Source organism: Sphaeramia orbicularis, chromosome 14, assembly GCF_902148855.1.
Source record: "Sphaeramia orbicularis chromosome 14, fSphaOr1.1, whole genome shotgun sequence".
NCBI lineage: Eukaryota > Metazoa > Chordata > Actinopteri > Kurtiformes > Apogonidae > Sphaeramia > Sphaeramia orbicularis.
Window position 1 is genome coordinate 37,493,281 of NC_043970.1, and position 24,148 is coordinate 37,517,428.

A 24,148-nucleotide genomic window follows, 5' to 3' on the forward strand; every position below is an offset into this window, starting at 1 on the left:
GTCCACTGTGGTTGTTTTAAAGTGCTTCATAAGTAAAGTTGGATTGGATTAGATTGGAAATGCTATCTTACTGACTCTGTAAACTTTGTATGCTGTAAAGTACTGTATAATGAAGTAATTTTTCAGGCTTGTTAATGGAACCTAAACTGTTGTCCATGAAGTTGGAATCATTTTGTTTTTACACACATTCATCTTTTTTATTCCTATTAATACACATGAATAATCACCTTTGACCTGGTTCAGTGACTACATACTGAGTCAGTTACACTATATCTAACAAGAATACATTACATGACTATAATACATGCCATGAGAAGACGTTAAAATATTTTATCTAATATTATGGTAAATAGTGTATTTACCACAACTACAATCAAGTTGTGAAGGAAAAAATGCTTTTTATTTATTAACATAAGCTGAACTTCTCCTACAGACCTGCTAATCATAGTGCAACATAGCAAAAGCTTCTATTTGAAAAGTCCAAATAAAACACATTTAACTAGACTGATTCTTGGGGAAAAAAAACAAAACAAAAAAAGAGTAATATTGTTCTCGGGCAGGTCGGTGCAAGTTCAGTTCTTTTTGAAGCCCGGTGGCCGTCAGTGGTATTACAACATCAAATTTCTTCTGCACTGGCTTTATTTTTTTGATCCGAGGTCCTTGCTCTTGGCTCTGATCTAATTTCTCTTTCTTCTCTTTGCTGCAGTGCCCCCTCAGATCGTTGTCCGTCCACGGGACCAGATCACAGCTCCGGGTCGCACCGTAACCTTCCTCTGCGGCACGAAAGGAAACCCTCCACCTGCTGTGTTCTGGCAGAAAGAAGGCAGCCAGGCAAGTCGATTTTTCTGTCCTCGACTATCAAAAGAAGGCACAAAAATCCTCTATACTCATACTTATAAAAGAGAAAAAAAAACCTTGGTGCCTTTTTAACATCGTACTGGTCTATTTTCTTTAAACGCTACCACCACATATGTGCTGTAAAGACATCTGCGTCTCCTCTTGCTGCCATGTTCTTGACTCTGCAGGCATTAGCAGCTGTCATCATTAGCTTTTATCACTGTGTGCACCAGTTTAGCACCATAGTGACACATCCAGCCACATTCATGCACACCTAATTTTCCCATCGTGCACGCAGAGTATTATTCACCAAAGCATGAGTCTGCACAGGTCTGTTGTGTATATATAAGTATATGTGTGTGTGTGGGTCTGTGCATGCATAAGTGTGCGCGTCATAAGCACCGCGGCCTGTTGGAATGCGCTGAAAGGCCTGATGAGTGTGCGTGGGTGCCTGTAGCATGGCTCCCAGGTACAGATTAGAAGAGGGAGAGTGAGGTTGGAGGAGGCCTGGAGAATGTGAGTGGGAGAGGGAGAACAAGAGTGGAGGGAAAAGATAAAGATGGGAAAGAATGGAGGAAGTGGAGGAGGGTGGGAGGGAAGTATGTGGGTAGCATGTTGGGGGAATAATACCGGAGCTGCCATTTTTAGTATAATACCAGGAACCCTCCGGCTATTTCACAGTAACTAGAGGTCGAGTTTTACAGGATGATATAATAGCATTAATATGGAGAAGGAGAAAGCTAATAACAGATGAAAGGTTCAACATGTACGAGCAGAAAGACTCCGATGTTACGTATTGAACCTTAGATCAACAAATATTACCCCAGTGTTTTTCAACCTTGGGGTCGGGACCTCATGTGGGGACGCCTGGAATTCAAATGGGGTCGCCTGAAATTTCTAATAATTGATAAAAATAATAACTTACTAATAAAAAATATAAGATGAGTTGACAGATTTTTCATTATAGTTTAGTTTTATTTAGTTTTGAGGTTTTTTCTCTTATTCAGTCAGTTTTAATTAGTTTTTAGAGCAGGTTTGCTAGTTTTTATGAGTTTTAGTTTTTTCTAAATGCTTAGTATTAGTTTAGGTTTAGTATTAGTTTTATTTTTTTCATATCTATTATCTTCCTCGCTGTAGTACTCAAATAAATCCCATACAGGACTCTGCTGCTTTCTCCCAACTTTAGTCTCCATGTTGCAGGCAGAGTGGGAATGAAAAGACAACTGTAAACGACAAGTGACGGACCGTGAAGCGCTGTATGGTGCCGCCAGCTAAAATTGCTCGAGCAACATAAATCGATTTCATATCAATCCGACATTAACAAAGACGAAAACGAAGGGAATTTTATCCATAATTTGTATACGTTTTAGTTAGTTTTGTAAGCACACAATACAGCTTCAGTTGGTTATTGTTTTTTCTTTCAGTTATAGTTTTTATTTATTTTAGTTAACGAAAATGTTTTTACAGTTTTAGTTTTGTGATTTTGTTAGTTTTCGTTAACGATAATAACTTTGACAGAGACAATCACAAACATAAAAGACATGACAAACTGTGAAGCTGAAACTGAAGCACTGTGGTACTGTTTATCTTTCAAATGTTCATTGTGGTCGGTTTCAGATGCTGCAGCTCTTTCATAATTCGTAGTTTGAGTTATTGTTTGTTCAGTATTAATTTACAGCCTTGGACTTAAAAGGAAAAAAAAAAAAAAAATCTCACTTTGTGTGGTAATCTACACCTGGCTTTTCTGCCTCCATCCATAATTATATACATTATATAGACTAAATGTCGTCTAAAATTAACATTTATTTGCAACATAGTATATTGATAAGGTCAACCAACTAATGATTAATGGATTAATCGATAATTTGCATCCCTTGTGTGACAATAGGGATTTAGTTCAATTCAATTCAGTTTTATTGATAATGCACAAGGCAGACTCAATGTGCTTCACAACAGGTATATAATATAGTTACAATGAAAAACAATCATAATAGAGTGTAAGTGCAAGTAAACAATCATATGTACACACTTAAACTCACACATGCACACACACAACTCAGCACAACTTAGTGTCGGTATCTATTATATTCTTCATTCTACAGGCATCTTTGTAACACTACTGGGCTTTGTTCACCCTCTGACATTGTTTGTGGTCACAACTGCATTGCATTGTGGGATATATTGTTTAAAAAAAAAATTGTCCAGAGCTTTATACTATAATATAATAGTTACCTTGAAATTGTATTCAATTCACATCCTATCAGCACTGATTTATTTCTCTATCTCTAACAGGGAGAAATGAAAAATGAAAGTGGGCACATTCAGAGCTAAAGGTCAGGGAGAAAAAAAAGTGGTGATGCTGAATATTCGTGGGTTATAAGCAAGGTTATAATATTTTTGGATTTTTCATTATAGTTTACTTTTATTGAGTTTTGACTTTTTTTTTCTCTAATTCAGTTAGTTTTAATTAGTTTTTAGAGCAGGTTTGCAAAAATTTTATTAGTTTTCTTTTTTTTTCTAAATGCTTAGTTTTAGTTTAGTTTTGGTATTAGTTTTAGTTTTTTTCATATCTTTTATCTTCCTAGTGTCCATGTTGCCAGTAGAGACAAGAGACAAGATGACTCTAAACGACAAGTGATGAGAAGTGACAGATGGGGTCGCCAGCTAAAATTGCTGGAGCGAAATAAATCAATTTCATATCAATCCGACATTGACAAAGACAAAAATGAAGGGAATTTCATCCATAATTTCCAAATGTTTTAGTTAGTTTTGTAAGCACACAATACAGTTCCAGTTAGTTATTGTTTTTTCTTTTAATTAACGTTTTTTTTGTTTTTTTGTTTTTTTCAGTTAGCGAAAGCATTGTTTCAATTCTAGTTTTCGTCATTTCGTTAGTTTTCGTTAACGAAAGGGAATTTGATCTATAATTTTCATACGTTTTACTTAGTGTTGTAAACACACAATACAGTTTCAGTTAGTTATTGTTTTTTCTTTTGATTATAGTTTTTATTTATTTCAGTCAATGAAAGTGTTGTTTCAATTCTAGTTTTCGTCATTTCGTTAGTTTTCATTAACGATAATATCCTTGGTCATGCAATCTGCTGACCTTCCGGCGTACAATCGTAACGCACAAGTTCATTTCAGCCATTTTTTTTTTTCATTTTTAAATTACACATTTACATAAACATGTACTTAGACATAAGGAACCACACACACACAATAAATTTATTTTATTTTTTTAAAATATACAACAAACCTACAAACCTTTTAAACCCCAAAAAAGAGAGAAAAAAAACACAACAAAAATAATATTATCAACTCCTCTAATGTATAGTAATAACACATTTCTCCGTCAAAAGGACATAGGAGAAACGTTTGTGCAATGGGTGCATAATTTACTTTTTTTAAAGTTGGAAAAGGTTACATTTTTTGTTCAGGGACAAATTAATTACTTTTATCAACAATGGAATCCTTTTTTTCTACTGTCAATAAGAGTGTCCTGCTGTCTCCTATGTCCTTTTGACATTTCAGCCATTTTGATGATGGGTAACGGTTTAGCCTTGATCCCTTTGGTATACATTTGTTGTGCTGAAGTGAACAGTGAACATTTCTGTGTCTGTGTGGGCAAATGCAACAGCTACAATAAAGTACAGCATGTGTAATGAAAGAGATAAACTATCGGCGCGACACACACATTTGTTCTTGGTTTTTAATATTGAGAGCTCACTAAGGAACGATACTAGAAATGAGTTTTTGTCTACAATAATTCAATGTAGCTCCGTGCAATATAGACCTTTGGCAGCAAAGCGGCACTTATGTTTAAATTGGAGACAACTGTTTGCATCGGTTCGTCCTTTCTGCTGCTGCATGTATCCCTCATTTAATAGCGTTTGCTCTTTCACACGGACAAAGAGATAAACCTGAGCTCCAAGTTCAAGCCGACGTGACATTGAATATTGTGGTTTATCTGTATTTCTAAGGCCAGTCACTGCTCTCCTGTGTCTCTCTTTTTTTTTTTTTTTTTTTCGCGCTGCATTCACACACTTATCCAAACAGCCATCTATTATATCTGTATTCCCCATTGAGCTGAAGGATCTGCTCTTGATAATCAGACATGATAACTCCGGCTCACAAAAGCTCTTACCTTGAGCGCTGTGATTTGGTATTGTGTATGTCTGCAAAAAAAAAAAAAAATCATATAAAAACCGACTGTGGAAAAGCTATGAGATGTCACTGACATAGCTTGTTTAGTTTTGACTCTTCACACTTTCACACTTTGTCTTTTAATACGAGATATACTGAAAATACTATTGCTTTTCTATTTTCACTTCATTTTCTGTTCTGCTTCAAAATGGAATAGATTTGACCGTGGCTTATACCTTATCCGTCCACCAAGTTTAATGAAAATCTGTTTAAAAATATACAAAAAAATTAAGAAATAAATCAGCTTAAACAGATATAGCGAGTTAATTACCTAACTGATGGAGAAGAATTAACTGAAACCAACATATTTTACTGCTGCTAAGTAATGGCAGAAGTTCAAGTCGTTCTTTAACCCGTAAAGACCCAGTGCTACTTTTGTGGCACTTCCCAAATGAAATTTTCTCTCTATTTAACCTTTTTTAAGCTCTTTAACACCATTTATTGCATATTATTCTCTGTATTTTTGCATTTTTTCAATGAAAATCAGGTGTTTTCCCATATTTAATTCACTGATCATGTAGATGTTCATTAAAGTTGAGGGTTATTATTTCAGAAACAGAGAAAAATGAAAAAAAATGTGACTTTTTCAATAAAATATATCATTAATTGAACATTAACACTGATGTGGCTAGTTTGTTCTACATGTTTTTTTTTTTTGTTTGTTTGTTTGTTTTTTGCGCTTTAACCCATAAAGACCCAGTGTTAATTTTGTGGCAGTTCCCAGAAGAATTTTTCTCTTAAGTGGTTTATCGCCATATATCTTAATATTATCCTCTATATTTTGTGTTTTTTCAGTGAAAATCAGGCATTTTCTTGTATTCAATTTACTGATCATGTACTTTAATTGTCATGATGAGATTACATTTGAGGGTTATCATATCTAAAACAGAGAAAACATGAGAAAAATGTGACTTTTTCAGTCAAATCTATCATTAACTGAACATGAATCAAATGTCTCCATCCACTGTCATTTACTAAACTCCATGGGTTTTACTGGTGAATCAAGGTTGTAGAAGATGATGTTTCCATTCTCACTACGGAGCCTCTTAACGTCCAAATGCGTCATGTCTGATGACCATGAAAAGATGACAAATTGCATTTTACACCAATTATTTACACGTATTGATAGGATTAATGGATCAACAGGTATTAAACATTTTAGATCAGTAGATGGTTTTGTTCGGTGGTAGATGTTTGGGTCTTTATGGGTTAATGGTGCAGAATGATGCATCTAAACAGAAAGACTAATCTGTATCTGTGTTTTTCTTTTTCCAGATCTTGCTCTTCCCCATTCAGGAACCAACACAGTCGGGTCGGTTTTCTGTGTCTCTAAGCGGCGAGCTGACCATCGCCGACGTCCACGTTGAAGACTCTGGCTACTACATCTGCCAGGCCATCAGCGTGGCCGGCAGCATCCTGACCAAAGCCCTGCTGGAGGTGGAAAGTGGTGAGTGGATAAACACAGGAAAAGAGGCAGGAAATGCGTGGGATTACAGGATCACAAATAAGACTGAAATAGCAGTGAAAACCTATTTATGTGTGGAATAATTTCCTTTACTGTGTTCATATTTAATGGATGCATGTTTCTGCTCGTACATTTTATTTTTAATATTATTTAACCTTTGGAAGTCCCATTGAGATTAGGAATCTCTTTAACAAGGTAGACCTGGCCGAGGAAGCAGCCACACAAAGTCCAAAAAACATAAAACACATACATGATACACAATCCTACTATATAATACATGTTCTGTGTCCCATCGATGTTGCAGCACAGGAGGGCGTTTGTACGGGTTTTCCTCAGCCTTCACAGGCCCGATCGCCGAAAAACTCGCCAAATGAATAGAAACATTACCTGACTATCTACTAGGCACAATTTTATGTCCGTATTCAAATGTTGTGAGGTATGCTGGGTGATTTTAGCCTCTCTCTACTTTGAATTCTTCATCCCTGCCACCATACTCCTGCCGTTCATGAAATTTCTACTGCTAGCAGTCGATGCTACAATGTGAAGGCTGCAGTTCACTACCACTGCATGAATTTAATCATGATTGACAGGCCAAACAAATACATGCTCTTCCCTTCATGCCTCATATGTTGGCTCAAATTATTACCTGCACAATGCATGATTAAATGGTAGTTTACAAATGGATAGTGGTGGCAGACAAGTTCTACTTATCATGCTATTGTAAAATGGCACCACGGGTACAATACCGCTAGTTAACAATAAAACACAATAACTATTCAACCAAAATGGCATCATGAAAAACAGTGACATTACTCCTTCACTGCATTCTCCGCAATACTTTTAAAATCATTAATAGAAATGAATGTATGTAGTTTTACAGTTTTTTGGAGATTATTCCATGACCATGGTGCATGGTAGAAAAATGCTGTTTTTCCAAGGTCTGTCAGAACTCGGGGAACAGTCAAAAGCAACCACATAAATGAAAACTACTAGAGCTAACAGAAAGAAGATGCACTCCAGTAGAGTTCTTATAGACACGAAACTAAAGAATATTATATTTGATTCTGCTTTCTTTAATCTGACGTCACTTCCTGTTTCTGGGTTCAATTCTGGGTTCAGACTACTCTAGTTCTGTGTCCCTGAATCTATAAAACACATCCAGCCCACATCTGTCACTTTATATGTGATGATAAAGAGTGGAAGAAGAGGATGAAGCTAAATAACATTACAAGTCTGAAACGAATGGTGCATTAGTTAATTACCTTTGTATCTTCCAAAGTGGATGTTTACACATTCCTCTGATATACAATGAAGCGTTTACAAAGTGTTTAAAATCCTCATACTTCATGTTCCATTTGTCAGCTCCCTATCTGTGTTATCCAGTTCAGGAGAAGGCAAAACAAAGACATTATTTCTGCCAACAAACACAGCTGAGCATAAAGCATTGCACTGCAGTAAAAAAAAACAAAACAGGAAATTAACAGTGTTTAACTCCTTAAAGGGCACTCATTGAAATACTCTGAAATTCAAAATTTCAACCTTTGTGTGTTATTGGACATCATCATCTACTTCCTCGTCAGTTGCCGTGACAACAGTCTCGCTCCTCTTGCCATAAAACATCCGAGCAGCACTTGTTAAGAAGTAAACACATGCAATTAAACAACTGTTATAAGGTCATAAACTGACAAAAATCACTCATATTCACTATTTACAGCTTCAGCATTTCTATAAAATCTCTCTGAATTACTGTATAATTATAAAAACCAACATTCTTTTCAATGTCACTGAGGCATGGGATTGGCCCTGTATTTAATGTTTTCGGAAATTACCAAAAATAGTCACTTGCCCGATAAAAGGTTAAGAAATCAATCAATTTACTGCAGATAAAACACTACCTGACAATAAAAGGCTGCAAAGATAACTGTATTTGAGTTAAAGGAGTGATATTCTACCTTTTTAAAATTGGAATAATGCATTTTAAAACATTTCCCTGTGGTCTACATAAACTGTAAATGCTTTGCTTGGGTCTGAATTCTTCATTAATTCAACTCCACAGATCCATCTTCAACGCTATTTCTAAGTAATGACACCAGAAAGGTTGTTTTGAGCGCTGGCCCTTTAAATGCAAATGAGCCACTTCAAGCCCCACCCCCTCCACGTTGTTGGCTGTGCCGCTCTGTCCTATTCAACCAATAACTGAACATTTTAGGTAACTGGCTCGAAGTTTGGACATATTTTCAGTATGGACTACAACCACTGCTGCTGATAAACATTTATGTTGTACTCTGAGAAATGTTTGTTGGAAGTCTTGACCTTATATGTACAAATGTCATGATGTAACTAGTTACAGACGTAACAAATTAAGAGGGAATTAAAACAGGTTGTAGAAATCCACTCGATTTTTGCCAAAATTACTATAAAGATACCTTTTCAGCACCTGGAGGGTTCAAATTCAAACTTTTTGGACTATTCAGGTCCCCAAATACACAAATAAATGAACCAAATACTAATAAAAGTGGGTTTAGCAAAATATGACCCCTTTAAATAAATGAATTTAGACCCTTTTGAACACTAACTGGTGCCTCATTTAAGAAAGAAGTTATAATAAATTAACATAAAGGATCCGTTTGCCTCCAAAAATGAGTTTTACAGCATTATAGCAACAAATTAATTAATTGAATATATGCATTTTTGCCATTGGTCACCAAAAAAAGCACTTAGTTTGCTAGCTTTACCCACTTCATGCAAAGAGGCTAAATGGTAAAAAGAGTAAGTAAGAAAGACAAGTAAAAATGCATTTAAATGATTCCAAATATGGCTTGATAGAATCAGAATAAAAGCATTTCTAAACTCGCTACTGTTCTATTATTGCTATCTTGTCTTCCCAAGGTAAAAAAAAAAAAAAAAAAAGAAAAAAGAAATAGAAATAATTAATTTAGAACACAGCTTTAATCTAAATGTAACACCTTCCACAATCCATCTCCAACTCCTCCACTAATCTTTACATATAATTTCAACAGCCTCATATTTCATTAATCACGTTTCTCAATCTGCTAAACGCTGTCTCCCACATGTGCACCCAAATACGTGTGAAAACCCTTCAAATCCTCCTCAAATTAAAATATCCTTCCCCCAAATGAGCAAACAGCAGGAGTTCTTATCTGATGTAATCAAAAGGGACAACTAGTGATAGTTCTATGCAAATAACCCGGCCGTAACATATGCTTCCCTCGCTGCATCCCCCCATTCGTGGAGAAAAAACAGGGATTTTGTTTTAGCCCGGTGTGCTGTGTAGTAACTCCTGTGTTGAGTTATCCCATTTTCAGTTTTCTGACTATATCGTAGATGCAAATGAAGGCGTGTTCTGTGTCTGAGTGCAAATTCTTTCGTTTTACTCTGTCATTGTGCTGTAAGGAAAGCAGCAAAACGGGCGCGATTTCAGCCCTTTTTCCACAACCGTCCCTGAACGTGCAGGGATTTATTTGACTTGACATCCAAACTGAGCATTAATCTGCAAGCTGGCAACACTCGTACCACAGTGTTTATATTCAGGGACCTACAGACATGGAGTACGGCCATATAAGTCCATGCATTTTTTTGTGATGACTGTCTGGCGGCGGGTGCACAAAGGTTAAGGGAAGGCATCCTTACTGTTTAGTACATTTGTTCAACACATAGACTTTATTGTAATGGTTACAGCCTTAGCTAAACATCAAAAATGGATGGTGCATGAGGAAAAAAATGAAGTGTTGACTCCACTCATGTGATGCACAGCCCAGTTTTGCAACCATTTTAAACAAATGGAGCATTTATTCATTTATTTTTACATTTGATACTTGATCGCTCTTGCACTTTTTAGTACCTGTTTAACCCTTAGGGGTCTGAGCATTTTTTGGCCGTTTTTGAGTACTTTCGATTTTGCCTTTATATACTATATAAAAAAATGTTTACTATACCCATGTTTGGTATCTTTTTATCTCATCTGCCTATTATTTTTTCACTTTAACCTACTATATCAACACAAAAGGCCAAAAAACACAAAATGTATACAATCCGATTTGAAAAATAGATATAATTTATTGCATAAATGACACAAAGATGCTTAACGAACCTTTTTAAAGACTTTAAAAGTGAATATTGGTTCCACATGTTAGGTATGTAAAATTAAATTTGTAATTAATTAAAACTATACTCAAATATTTGAAATAAAAGCATTCATTTACATAGGTGTTTTCTTCCATTTATACTAATAATATTTTTTCTTATCTTCCTCTGCACCAAAAAGTATTGAGCCCTAATTTCATTGCATTTTATACTGTGTATGATTGTGCAATGACAATAAATCCATCCAGTTGTTGGAGAATAAAGTCAAAAAGTCGGGAAAAATGGGAAAGTTTTAAGCATATTAATAAAATGTAAATCTGAATAAGAGTAATAAGAACAGATTAAGTGAAGAAATGATGATTAGATCTGATTATATGTATGTCTACGTGTGTGGACCGATAATGTTCTTGAAATTAATACAAGAATCAAACATAAATGAGGAGAAAGAGTCGAAAGATGCTAACATGTATGAAGAGCTGCAGAAGTAGAATGAAATTTATCTTGAAAATGTAAAGAAGAAGAAAAAACTTACAAAAAAGTGGAAATTAAAGAGAATAAATCCAAAATTCTATATTTGAATAAAAGAAACTATGGATCCAAAGGAGTGGAATTATGTTCAGAATGTATCTAGTCTTCATTTATTTCCTCTCCAGAAGGATTTCATTACAATCCAGCTTCATTATTAACTTGAAATAAATATAATAAATAAAGGTTTTGACATCCATGCTTTTAAAATTAGTCACCCAGCAGTTGAGAAACTAAACCCAACAACTTTTTTTTTTTTTTTGGAAAATGGACAAAATTGTGTTACATCTGTCAGTTCTTCAACCAGCAGCAGTTATTGTATGAAATGAAAATTCTAAATCCATCTGGTGGAAAGTAGGATTTTGCTCCATATTACTATATACTATACTATATTGTACTCAAAAATATAGGCAGTCCAATGAAGTATTAGTATTGGACTTTTTTGCTTCGCTATCTATCTATCTATCTATCTATCTATCTATCTATCTATCTATCTATCTATCTATCTATCTATCTATCTATCTATCTATCTATCTATCTATCTATCTATCTATCTATCTATCTATCTATCTATCCATCTATCCATCTATCTATCTATCTAAACGGACTCACACTTCCCTATGACCGCTCTGACAGGAAGCAACTTTATCAACATATTCTGCTCTAAAGAAAAAAAAAGAAAAATCTATGTCATCGATTTGCATGCTGAACTGGGTCAGGACCACAGAGACGTGGACTTGAGACATTCTTACAGTGACATCCTACATTTCACGTTGCAAGATGTAGTGTGTCTTTACAAGCGAACGTGGAGCGTTTTGACCCACAGACCAGACACAGTTGACTGTAGTGGAAATTATAAGCAGAGGCAAAAGTGGCAAAAAAAAAAAGTAAATATTTCTTGTTAGAAACGGCAAACGGCAGCGTAGTGGTCTGGCAGGGGATCTGATGTTTACATTTAGCTGTGTTTTGCAGAGAAAAGGAGGATTCTAAAGTGTTGAGTGACTTAGTTAAAGCCCTGTAGCTTTTTACTGTTTTGATGGATGATGTGGTGTACAGACACTGGATAAGATTTTGTAGATTTGCTCTGAAATGTCAGCACTGTATTAGAGCAGCATACTTAAGGTTAGAGATAGTGAAAAGGTCCAAATTGGACAAAAGCAGCCAAGTTGATATCCTAGTCTAAGTTTAGTAAGATAACATTGACATTCTGGGATGTGGAGTGAATAGAATAGAATAGAATAGAATAGAATAGAATAGAATAGAATAGAATAGAATAGAATAGAATAGAATAGAATAGAATAGAATAGGCTTTATTGTCATTACACCAGTTATGCTTATCTGCAAATATTTGCAAAAGGTGTCCTGAAATACATGGAGTTGTAGAAATATGTAAAGTCTCCTTTTGGATCATGAAGTTATTGTTATTGTATTAGGTTGCTTTAACTTCTGTTCTTGCATTTGTGTTTTAGGAGAAAATGTGTTTTAATTGCTGCATTTGAAAACTACAAAAAAAAAGCAACATGAAACCCAAACTCTGCTACCAGTGTGTCAACATAAAAAAACAAACAAAAAAAACTTAAATAGTTTTGATCTAAAATGATCTCTGGTAATTTACTCGGATATGTATAAGGTTCAGAAAAGTCCTTTTTGCCTGTTTATGTGGAACAGGTTCTAAATCACAGTCGTAGCAGTGACAGAAACTGATTCTTTGTATGAATGTGAATTATTTGCCAGTAAAATATTTGGAAACTTATAAAATGCTTATGATTGTTCTCCAGTGTACCTCAGAAACTTGTGAAGACTCTAAAAAAAAAGAAAATTTGTGTCACTCCCAAAACGTAGCCATAAGTGTGCATTCATAATCATCCATAAAGGTCTTAACCCTATAACGACAAATGTATCATATTTGATACATGAGTTTTAAAGCCCTCTACATGATCAGTGTGATATTTTTTTTTTCTTGAAAAACCTGATGTATACAATTAGATACTTGCAATAGACAGATAATCCACCAGGGGGAGGAATTTTTTCACCAACGGCCTTTCCAATGATGCTACAAGATTGTCATTTATGAGGAAGGAGGCAGAACTTCACCAATTTTGAAAAGGAATTACCAATTTGTTAAAACATGTTTGTGTTATATTATGTTTTTGTTTGTTCAAAAATAATAAAATTTGAGCATTGAGGCCCGATGTATCAAATATGATACAAATTTGAAATTCATATGTGGAAATTGATATTTGAAAAAAAATAATTGCAGGTTGTTCAGAAGGACCAATAAAGGCTCCAGTTTCAAAGAGCTGGAATTTTCTGTCAGTGATTTAATGGTTCAGGCTTTACAGGGTTAAACTCTTACATGGGACGTGTGGTTTATCTGAAAATATTTGAGTCTGCAAAAGGTGTCCAGAAACACACGGAGTTATGGAAATATGTAAAGTCTACTTTTGGATCATGTAGATATTGTTATTGTATTAGGTTGCTTTAACTTCCGTCTTGCATTTAATTGTGTTTTGGGAGAAAATGTGTTTTAATTGCTGCATAGGAAAGCTATTAAACAAAAGCAGCATGAAACTAATAACTGCAACACAATCTCTGCTATCAGTGTGTCACAATGTCAATGACTCCTCACATATGATCTAAAATTATCTCTGGTAATTTCATCTGGTATGTGTAAGGCTCAGAAAACTACTTTTTGCCTGTTTATGTGAAAAAGGTCCTAAATCACAGTCGTAGCAGTGACAGGAATTGAATCTTTGTATGAATGTGATTTATTTCCTAATAAAAGACTTGGAACCCTATAAAATGCTTATGATTGTTCTCCAGTGTACCTCAGAAACTCGTGGAGAATCTAAAAAAAAACTGAAAATGTGTGTCACTGCCAATAATCATCCTAAAAGGTCTTAAATTCTTACATTTAACCTGTTGAAACCAGCACAAATCCTGTCATTAGTCAGAGATTATATTTTTTGTGTTTGTCAGGACAGTTAAGTTGTTAATTCCCAAATGTCAATCATCATCACACCTTTTTTTTTTCCCCTGCAGCGCCCTCTGACCGCGTCCCACCCATCATCCGCCAGGGCCCGGCCAATCACACCTTAGCGCCCGGTTCCACTGCCCAGTTACACTGTCACATCATGGGCAACCCCATTCCCAGCATCCAATGGGAGAAGGATGGACAGAGGATCCTGGGAAACGACGGACGAGTCAGTTTGATGGAAAACGGCACGTTCCAAATCACCAACCTCCAGGTATTTGAATAAAACATTGCTACCCATGTTGTTGGTATGTAAAAATTCACACTAATGCAAAAGTTTTCAATGACACCTGGGTAATTACGGCCGTCCCCGCTGACCTTCGGCATGGTTTAATTCCCTTTTTTTTTTTTTTTTTCCCTCCACGTTCATCCCATCTGCTCATTCCATCAAACTGGTGGATTTATTAAAATGTATTAATTCACTCAAGTATCGGTATTTACACATCAAACGTGATACAGTTCACGCAAAATAAACATATTCCACATGATAAAACACCTCATTCTTAATTACTGGGAGAGAATGAAGCACTTAAACAGAGGACATTTTTACGGTTGACTCAAATGATGAGCTTTTATGTGAGAGGGCGAGGCGGGGAATGTAGCAAAAAACCGCAATGGTGAGGCGTGATCGTCATGATAATGAGCACGCCAGGCCATTAGCAGTCGTTAGCGGCATCTTACTCCATGCTAATGAAATTCATTCTGCCCAGAATTCCCCCCTGGGTAGGAAGCAGCACCTGAGGTCACCGCAGCGTCAGGGAGACTCGAGGAGGCTCACACATTAATTGATTGTGGGTTCTCAATGATTAACGATCGCAGAGACTTGTAATTAAATCCTCGATACATCACTGTAAGTGAGGACTGGATGAATGAGAGAGTGATAGAGATGGAGGAAGAGCTGAGTGAGAGCAGGGAGGAGATGATGGAACAGACCAGAGCCAGAAGCCTAAAACAGATCTTATACTGCATTCACGTCATATGGGAATAAAAGCCAATGACATGACAGCCGAGAAGAGGAGGCTTGGAAGTGCTGGTGCTTTAGAGCCCGTGTGAAGCTGTCAAACACCACGTTGAAGCTCTCTGTAGAGTTTGGTTCAGTTTGATCGCATTCTTCACATGGAACACACATGCCCTTAGTGATGCCGACACCTTTGATTTTAATATTTAACAGACGTAAACACTGGGTTCTTATGTGTTTGGACTTCAGGGGTGAGATTGTAGGAAAAAAAAACAGTTGTTCCTTTCATTTGAGGCCTGTTTGTGATATCAGACTAGTGTCCATCGCCCCAAACGTGCATCACTTCATCTCAAAACTTTTTTTTTTTTCTTCATGCTTTGCTCATAATTACTACTTAACCCTGGCCATACGAACACACCAGTGGCAATTTCTCAAAGACTGCAAGGGAAGCCCGGCTTCCCCTAAAATTACGAAAATTAAATGGTCAAATATGTTCGGTTGAGTTGACATTTCATTGAGTACAAATATGTTAGAACACGTTCATCTCAAAGACGAGTTCGTTCAGAATCAGCTTTATCACAAATCAGCAGACTCAATGTTGTTCACTTCTCATACATTCCCGTTGTGCAGTTTTCTCCTACGATCTCTGCTCAGTGCATTTGCTCATAGACGCTCAGCATCTATGAACTTCAATGGGACTGAGTGGAACAGTTATTTCATTGCCTCGAAACTGGACTGGACTGCATTCTGCTGTGAAATCAAGAGAAACCACTACGAAATTACTCGCTCATTTCTTGCACTGTAAATAAAACACACTCATTGTACTTCCTAGTTTCAATTTAACATAATTTCAGTGTTTTCTTGTTTACTTGGTACAATAAGGTCACTGACCATTTTCTTAAAAAGGAACGGAGGGATGAATTTATGTTTAAATAACTTGACTTTTTTTTTTATGTAAGCCGACAATGAGCTTCTCCTTCTGAAAGACGAGCAGCCGTCACTGGAACACACTGATCAAAAACACATGCAAGAAATTATTTGCCTGCAATTGTTGTGTCTCTAGTGTAGATATAAACAAAATGTAAGAAAAAGCAAAATAAGAAAAGCTCTATAAATAGGTATCTACATATGTACGTTAAAACAATGAAAAATCAAAATTAATGACATAGAAATTGAAAATGTTTGCTAGTAAGTTCTTTAAAACCACTTTCACATTGAACACACATGCCCTTAGTGATGCCGATGTCTTTGATTTCAATGTTTTATAGATGTAAACACTGGGTTCTTATGCGTTTGGATTTCAGAGGTGAGATTGTACAAAAAAAAAAACACTTGTTTCATTCATTTGAGGTCTGTTTGTGATATCAAACTAGTGTCCATCGCCCTAATCGTGCTTCAGTTCATCTCAAAACACAAACAGAATGTTTTTTCTTCATGCTTTGCTCATAATTACTACTTAACCCTTTCATGCTTAGTGGTCAGTACAGTTAAAAGCTATTCAAAGATATTCATTGAATTTTCTTATATTAATGGAAAAAAAAACAGTAACAGAATTGACAATAACAGCAGCTACACATGCAGATGCCGTACAGCTATGTGAAATAAATCAGTATCAAGTCACAGAGCAGCTGCCAGAAGATTTTATGATTTACCTCAGCGCGTTATACAAATAATTCCCTACAGAATTGGCAAGAATGGACTAATTAATTGACTCATTATGTTAGTACATAGCAGTAATAATGAGCATGTAGCCAGTCTTTTTTACATCCACCACTGTCAGTTATTGTCCTAAGTTGTTTCGTGTGTATAAACTTCTCTCAAAATCCCGTCATTCATGCTCCGTTATGTCGCGATTTCAAAGTTTCGATCAAATGTGAGCGTCAGGCACATTAAACACAAATCATTAAGCACATTTTCCCTTTTTGCGTGATGGGGGGAAAGATGAAATCATGAAGCACATTTAGCCCTGAGATAATCAGTATAAATAAGTTGATTTCATCTGCGCGCCTGGAGGAGGACAGATGGTCTGTTTGTTCCTCATACCCTGGCAATGAGGAGATGCCATTACCCCGGGATCGGTGCCAAACACACACTACCACTGTCTCCAGTCGCTGCCAAGACGCCCCGGACAGACGGGAAGTGTGTTCATGTGTGGTGGTAATGGCAGGTTGAGGAGGGGGGTGGGGCCTGTTGCTAAACGGTTGACGTGGGGTGTAGTTACGTTTAAAAAAAAAAAAAAAAAATGGACAGTTGGTAAACAGAGGAAACAAACAAAGCCCGAGGACTAAAACTGTGCTGACACAATACCAGATCGCTGGAACGATAAAATTTGTTGCCTAAAACCACGATGTTCGCATTTTCACCAGATTTCCCCTCTGCACTTTCAGAAAAAACACACAAAAGTAAGTAGAGAACAAAAGAAAAGACCCCAACACTGAAACATTTGAAGAAAAAACATATTGTTGGACTATAGAAATGTCCTAAATGAGCAAGAAAAAACTGATTGAATAATGAAAAAAAGACAAAATATTCACATACAATTGCAAAAAAATGATTAGACCATCAAAAGACATCAAAAACAATAGTTATGCAATCAAGTACTAACTCCTGTGTGTATCATGTGACTAAAACAGACAGAAAAGAAAACATGGAATGCCTAAAAGCACTGTTTTTGTCAGTGCAATGTCATAGATATTAATGTAAGAACTGAAGTGATTTTGGTTATTATCAAGAAAACCATGGAAAATGCCTACGTATCAGCTCTGAAATTAAACTCTTATGAGCTATTTTTGTTATATGTGTCCAAACAAATGTACCTTTGGTTGTACAAGGCATTAAAATGAACAAGAAATTGAAAAAAACAAGGGGTGGTTTAATCATTTTTTCCACGACTGTATTGCTCATATTGCTTCTTTAAATGCTGCTTGTATTCTCTTTATAAAAACTTTTGCAAAAGACAAAGTTTGATGATGTCAGCTTCCCATGAACCCACACTATGAAGTATCATTGGAATTTTCACCGTCATTAGTGATGAAAATTTGTTAAATTTCAACTCTACTTAAAATGAAAATTGTTGGAAGGATATAATAGAATATAAAGAAACAAGTCAGATAAATGTATAATGTATAACAAATAAAAGGTAAGTCATTGTTGGGCCTACAGGTTTGACTAATGGTGTCACATTCACAAAAATAAACTTAAAAAGGTCAATAAATGCTGTTAAACACACGTATTCACCTAAATAAACATTAACATAAACCCCCCCCTTGAACCCCTGCACATAAAACAAAACACAGTTAGTATAATGTCAAGTACCCACAATGCAATACATGTTTTTTTTTTCATGTTGTAGTCTTTTCAGGGATAGTGGGGGTTGCCAATCTCTGGCACCGTTATTCTGGGGGTCACAAGTTTAAAAGTTTGGGAACCCCTGTTCAAAGGGATAATGTGGATGTTGACAGGTGTCTGTAACAGCATTTATGTTGCAGTGTTCTAAAATACATGTTCCTTTCACCTTACATGTGTTTTTTATATTTACTTCTTGGATTTTTTTTTTTTTTTTGCCACTTAACAGGTAAGTAATTAAATATGGTAACTTCATTGACCCAGATTTTCTGCATAATAAAAAAACTGAAAATTTTCATAAAAGTTATAAAAAAAATTAGCTTAAAGATAATGTCAATAAGTAATTATATTCAATTTGGCAGCTCTTTATAGATGACTTTAATATTAAGTAAGTACGCAGGACCCCCCCCCCCCCCCCCCCTTTTTTTTTTTTTTTAGTGTTTTTGTTCTGACATCACATATATTGGATATTGTATGTGACGTATTTATATTGTCACTGTTCTAATTTCAATAAAAAATAATTTTTTAAAAAAGTCATAGAATCTTGTGATGTCCTCCAATAACACACTAAGGTGGAAATTTTGAATTAAGGGTTAAAGACAGAAAAAAGCTTCACACCGAAGCTTTTTTTTTTTTTCTTTTTTCAATTCTCTTTTTGCTGGTATTTTCCATGGTTCACATTATTATTATTCACATAGCAATTCACCATTCTCATCCATTCATCTGAAAATTACAATTGAACACAGCGATATGTTCGTGTCTCCTCAGACAATACAAATAAGGATGACTGGTCCTCCTTCAGCAATACCAAAGAAGTAATTTTTACAATATAAAATTATGAACTAAACTCCCTAGAATAGGAATGCTGGGATGCACATTTGCAATATGTAAATTAAAAAAAAAAAAAAAAAAAAAAAAGTTGATACAAAAAGGTTTAAAAGGGAAAAAAAGGGGTGAAATGGACATAAGACATGGTTTTAGATAAACGATGGATGAATTGGTGTGACATACCTAATCCCTCACCGAAGCTTTTTAAAGAAAAATTCCCATCCAGCTGAATGACTGGCAGATATTTGACAGGTATCAGCACTTACGTTATTGTAATGTTCTAAAATACATGTTCCTTTCACCTTACATGTGTTTTTGTTGTGTTTTTTATATTTACTTCTTGGATTATTTGTTTATTTATGTATTTATTTATTTATTTATTGCCACTTAACGGTTAAGGAACCAAATGTGGTAACTTCATTGACTTTGATTTTTTACAAATTTTGAAAAATTTCATAAAAGTAATAAAATCTTTCACTAAAAGATAATGTAAAAAGAAAAAAAGGGACGAAATGGACATAAGACATGGTTTTTTCATGTGTTTTTCTTGTGTTTTTTATATTTACTTCTTGGATTATTCTTTCTTTTTTTTTGTGCCACTTAATGGGTAAGGAACCAAATGTGGTAACTTCGTTGACCTTGATTTTCTACATTTTTTTTTTTTTTTTTTTAAATTTCAGAAAAGTAGTAAAATCTTTCACTAAAAGATAATGTAACAGGAAAAAAAGGAATGAAATGGACATAAGACATAGTTTTTTTCATGTGTTTTTCTTGTGTTTTTTATATTTACTTCTTGGATTATTCTTTTTTTTTTGTTAGTTTTTTGCCACTTAACGGGTAAGGAACCAAATATGGTAACTTCATTGACCTTGATTTTCTACAAAGTTTGAAAAATTTCATAAAAGAAATAAAATCTTTCACTAAAAGATAATGTAAAAAGAAAAAAAAAAAAGGGTGAAATGGACATAAGACATGGTTTTAGATAATCGGTGATCGAACTGGTGTGACAGACCTAATCCCACGCCGAAGCTTTTTATAGAAAAATTCACATCCATCTGAATGATTGGCAGATATTTAGATACAAATGCTTCCTCCAAAATTTCCCCAAAAGTTAAAAATGTATTGAAAGTGTGAAAGAATGGACTAAATATTCACAGATTGTCTCTTTAAGTTGCTAGCGCGTCTCTGCTCCTTCCCTCCCTTCTGTTCTCTCTTTCTCTCGCCTCATTCATTTTTCAGCAATCTGTTTCGCGCAGCGCTCAGAGCTGCCGGCCTTGATTAATAGTCAGGTGTCCCGGCTGTTTACCCCACCCGCCCCGCGCGCCCATTCCCCAACCGCCGATCAAACGCCACCATCTGGGGACCCGCTTTTTACCCCCGCAGACAGACGCGCCATCAGCCGGCCCACAGTTCAGCTCAAGGTCACGGCCTATAGAAAGAGAGGAGGGATGTTGTATGGGACGTGTGAGTCACCTGCCTCGTGTCCTGCAGGACGCTCTGACAAGCCACTTAGGGTTGAGTAATTCCTCTGTCAGTGTTACTGATGAGCCGGCCCTCAGACGCTCCAAAGGAAAATGGCCGTCGCTTAGTGAGGCATTAGTTACGATTACTCGCTTTGGCGGTGGACGTCCTCTGCATAATGTATAAGGTTTTCAATCGTAGCAACGCCGCCTGTGTTCGCCGAATGAGTGAGAAAGAGAAAGATGATTGCGTTTTGTTTTTTTTGCAGCAGGTTGGGTATGCATGTAAATTGAAGAACCACAGAAACATCTTGAAGCAAAACAGATGAAAAAGTCATTGAAATTCCGCCAATCGCTCGCTCTCACACCTGTGCATCTGCGCAGACGAGGCGCATCAGGAGTATTTGCAGCGCCAGCATCCCTCACAGGTGCAGTTAACATTTAAAACAGTCCCTTTGTCCTCATTTGGATGTTAAATGGAGCTGAGGTGCCACTCGGAAAGACTTCCTACTGACGTTTATTTAGCTCTTAATGCTCTAATACGTAACGTTTCCACATTTAAGACGAAGCGGCGAGGTTTATGTCGTGTGTTTGGGTGAACTGTGGACTTACAACTGCATATATTTGAATGAATTCAACTACAGTACCTCGTCATTATCCATAGAGTCGCCACAACTGTTCGATTAACTGTTTATTTGTCAACTATTAAATCAGTCACCAGCTATTTTTATAATTGATTAAATGAATTAAGTCATTTTTAACAAAAAAAAAAGTCAAAATGTTTTGATTCCAGCTTCTTCAACTTCCACAAATGAAGTTGCTTCTGAAATTTGAAATTTGCTTCTGGAGCTCAACGGACAACACATTGTCTTTCTTTCTTTCTTTCTTTCTTTCTTTCTTTCTTTCTTTCTTTCTTTCTTTCTTTCTTTCTTTCTTTCTTTCTTTCTTTCTTTCTTTCTTTCTGTCTTTGTCTGCCTTTCTTTCTTTCTGTCTTTCTTTGTCTTTCTTTCTTTCCATCTTTCTTTCTGTCTTTCTGTCTGTCTGTCTTTCTTTCCGTCTTTCTGTCTTTCTTTCTGTTTATGTCTGTCTTTCTTTCTGTCTTTCTGTCTTTCATTCCATCTTTCTGTCTTTCTGTCTGTCTGTCTGTCTTTCTCTTTCTGTCTTTCTTTCTGTCTTCATGTTTTTCTGTCTTTCTTTCTTTCTGTCTGTCTTTCTGCCTTTATGTCTGTCTTTCTTTCTTTCTTTCTTTCTTTCTTTCTTTCTTTCTTTCTTTCTTTCTTTCTGTCTTTCTGTCTGTCTTTCTGTCTTTCTGTCTGTCTTTCTTTCTTTCTTTCTTTCTTTTTTTCTTTCTTTCCAGCCGATGGATAAAGTGAATTTCCTCTTGGGCATCAATAAAGTTATGTTTTCTTGGGCTTTTTAGAAACACTGATATTTGGACTTTTAACAGATCAGACAAGTAATGGATTCATTGACTAGAATAATCCCTTATCAGAGGTATAATTAGTTGCAGCCTTTGGTTGTAATGTTAAAATCAAACCTACAGAAGCCGAGAATTCAAAAAAAAAACAAAAATGCAGAACCTCACTCTGCTCAGTGTCACTAAAGTCAAAATATCAACATTAAATAAAGGTTTTACCATCTTTTTCCCCCCGTTTCTACCCTAAATCAGTCTCAATCTGCATTTTCACTGAAATTTTCCCAGGCTGATATTAGTTATGAGCAGCTCTAATCAAAAACAACTCAAATGGTTCAATTCTACTGTGCAGTGGACTCTACCAGTGTGTCTTTTATTATTTATGTGACCCCTACCCTTAGAAAAGACATGCTTTCCATGCAAATTATACAGAAACACCTAAAGATCCATAAGGTCACACTTCTAGAACCTGTATTCTGCATCTTGGTTCATCTTTTTTTTGTTAAACGGAGGAAACTTTAAAATGGACATTTATTTACTCTTCATAAATGCATGACAGTAAAAAGAAAAACACGCAGGTGGAGAGACACGGTGCTGTAAAATTCTCTGCGGCGGCGTTACTACTTCACTGTCACGTCCCTGGATTCCCCTGTGTAGAGACCCCCAACATCTCACACTGTTGTAAGCAATTTCACAGCCCGTCTAGCTTTTGGCTTGCCTCCCCAAAAGTTTAATAGCCAGTGTTCACATGTGCACACACACACACATACACATACACACCCAGGCACATTTATCACACACCTCTTAATTACATCTGCTCATAGCCTGTCCAGAATGCTAAGTAGCTGTTGAGAATAAAGACTGGCGCCTCAGAAATTTCTAGACCTCTAGCTGGTCATTAAAATTCTGCCCTTTGATCCTTCCTTTAACTCTCCTCCTCTGCCATGTAGGAATCAGACAAGGAACATAAAAGACACCAGCTTGACTTCAGTTTTGACTTCAAATAGCTCCGCTGAGAATATATCATTTATTCAGAAAAAATAGAAATAACTTCAATTGACAAAATGTCCAAAGTCGAAGCAGTTAATTGAAGGAGGTGTTTCATGTTGAGACGTTTTTAATGAGAATGCAAATATTATGCAATTACCAATGAAGCCTGCAAGAGAAAGTTTGGCTTTGAAAAAGAGATAAGTCCTAATCTTGTATTTTAGTTAAATGAATTGCTTAATTATTTATTTAACACTGATGTGTGAAGCTACAAGCGATAAACAGCCACATTCAAAGTGAATATCGCCATTAAAATTCACTGTTTTGTTACATAAATAAGTTAAAGTTCTAAAATGCTAAATGTGTTGGTTTTATGAGGGTTATATGACTTGACACTGGTAGTGTAGAAGTGTTTTCCTGGAGTCTCCAGTGGTTTTTCTAGACCCCAGGATGTCACAGTTCTCATTTTATTAATAAACTTAAAAGGTGCTTATGGACAGATTTTGTTTTTGTCTCAACCAGACCGACTGTTTTCCCCTGCAACCAAGCTTTATGCTAGCATAGTTTAGCACACAGGTGTCAAACATGCGGCCTAGGGGCCAAAACCGGCCCACCAAAGGGTCCAATCTGGCCTGCGGGATGAATTTGCAAAGTGTAAGTTAGGGCATCAAACTCAAAAATAATATCATAATAACCTATAAATAATGACAACACCAATTTTTTTCTCTTTGATTTAGTGCAAAAAACATTAAATTATGAAAATGTTTATATTAACAAACTGCCCTTTAACAATAAAATGTGAATAACCTAAAATGTCTGAAGTAAATTAAGTGCAATTTTAACAGTTTTCTGCCTGTTACTGAATGTTTTGTGCCTTTGTAAAATCTGATCTGTAATGCATATGTAGAAATGATAAGTTGAGGCAGAATAGTGATAAAATTGTAATCACGTTTCTTAACAAATTTCATTTTTTTCAGGTTATTCACAT

The 24,148-nt window shown here is 35.8% G+C and overlaps 1 protein-coding gene across 4 annotated transcripts in view; it reads left to right on the forward strand.

Annotated features, from left to right (window-relative positions):
* The window catches only part of robo3 (roundabout, axon guidance receptor, homolog 3 (Drosophila)), a 161,409-nt gene that overhangs the window by 92,967 nt on the left and 44,294 nt on the right, over positions 1 to 24,148 (forward strand). For all 4 annotated transcript variants that reach the window (XM_030154745.1, XM_030154746.1, XM_030154747.1 and 1 more), the window contains 3 exons: positions 707 to 831; positions 6,316 to 6,487; positions 14,177 to 14,382. In XM_030154745.1, the coding sequence (XP_030010605.1) occupies positions 707 to 831; positions 6,316 to 6,487; positions 14,177 to 14,382 (503 nt within the window). The remainder of the gene's footprint in view (positions 1 to 706; positions 832 to 6,315; positions 6,488 to 14,176; positions 14,383 to 24,148) is intronic.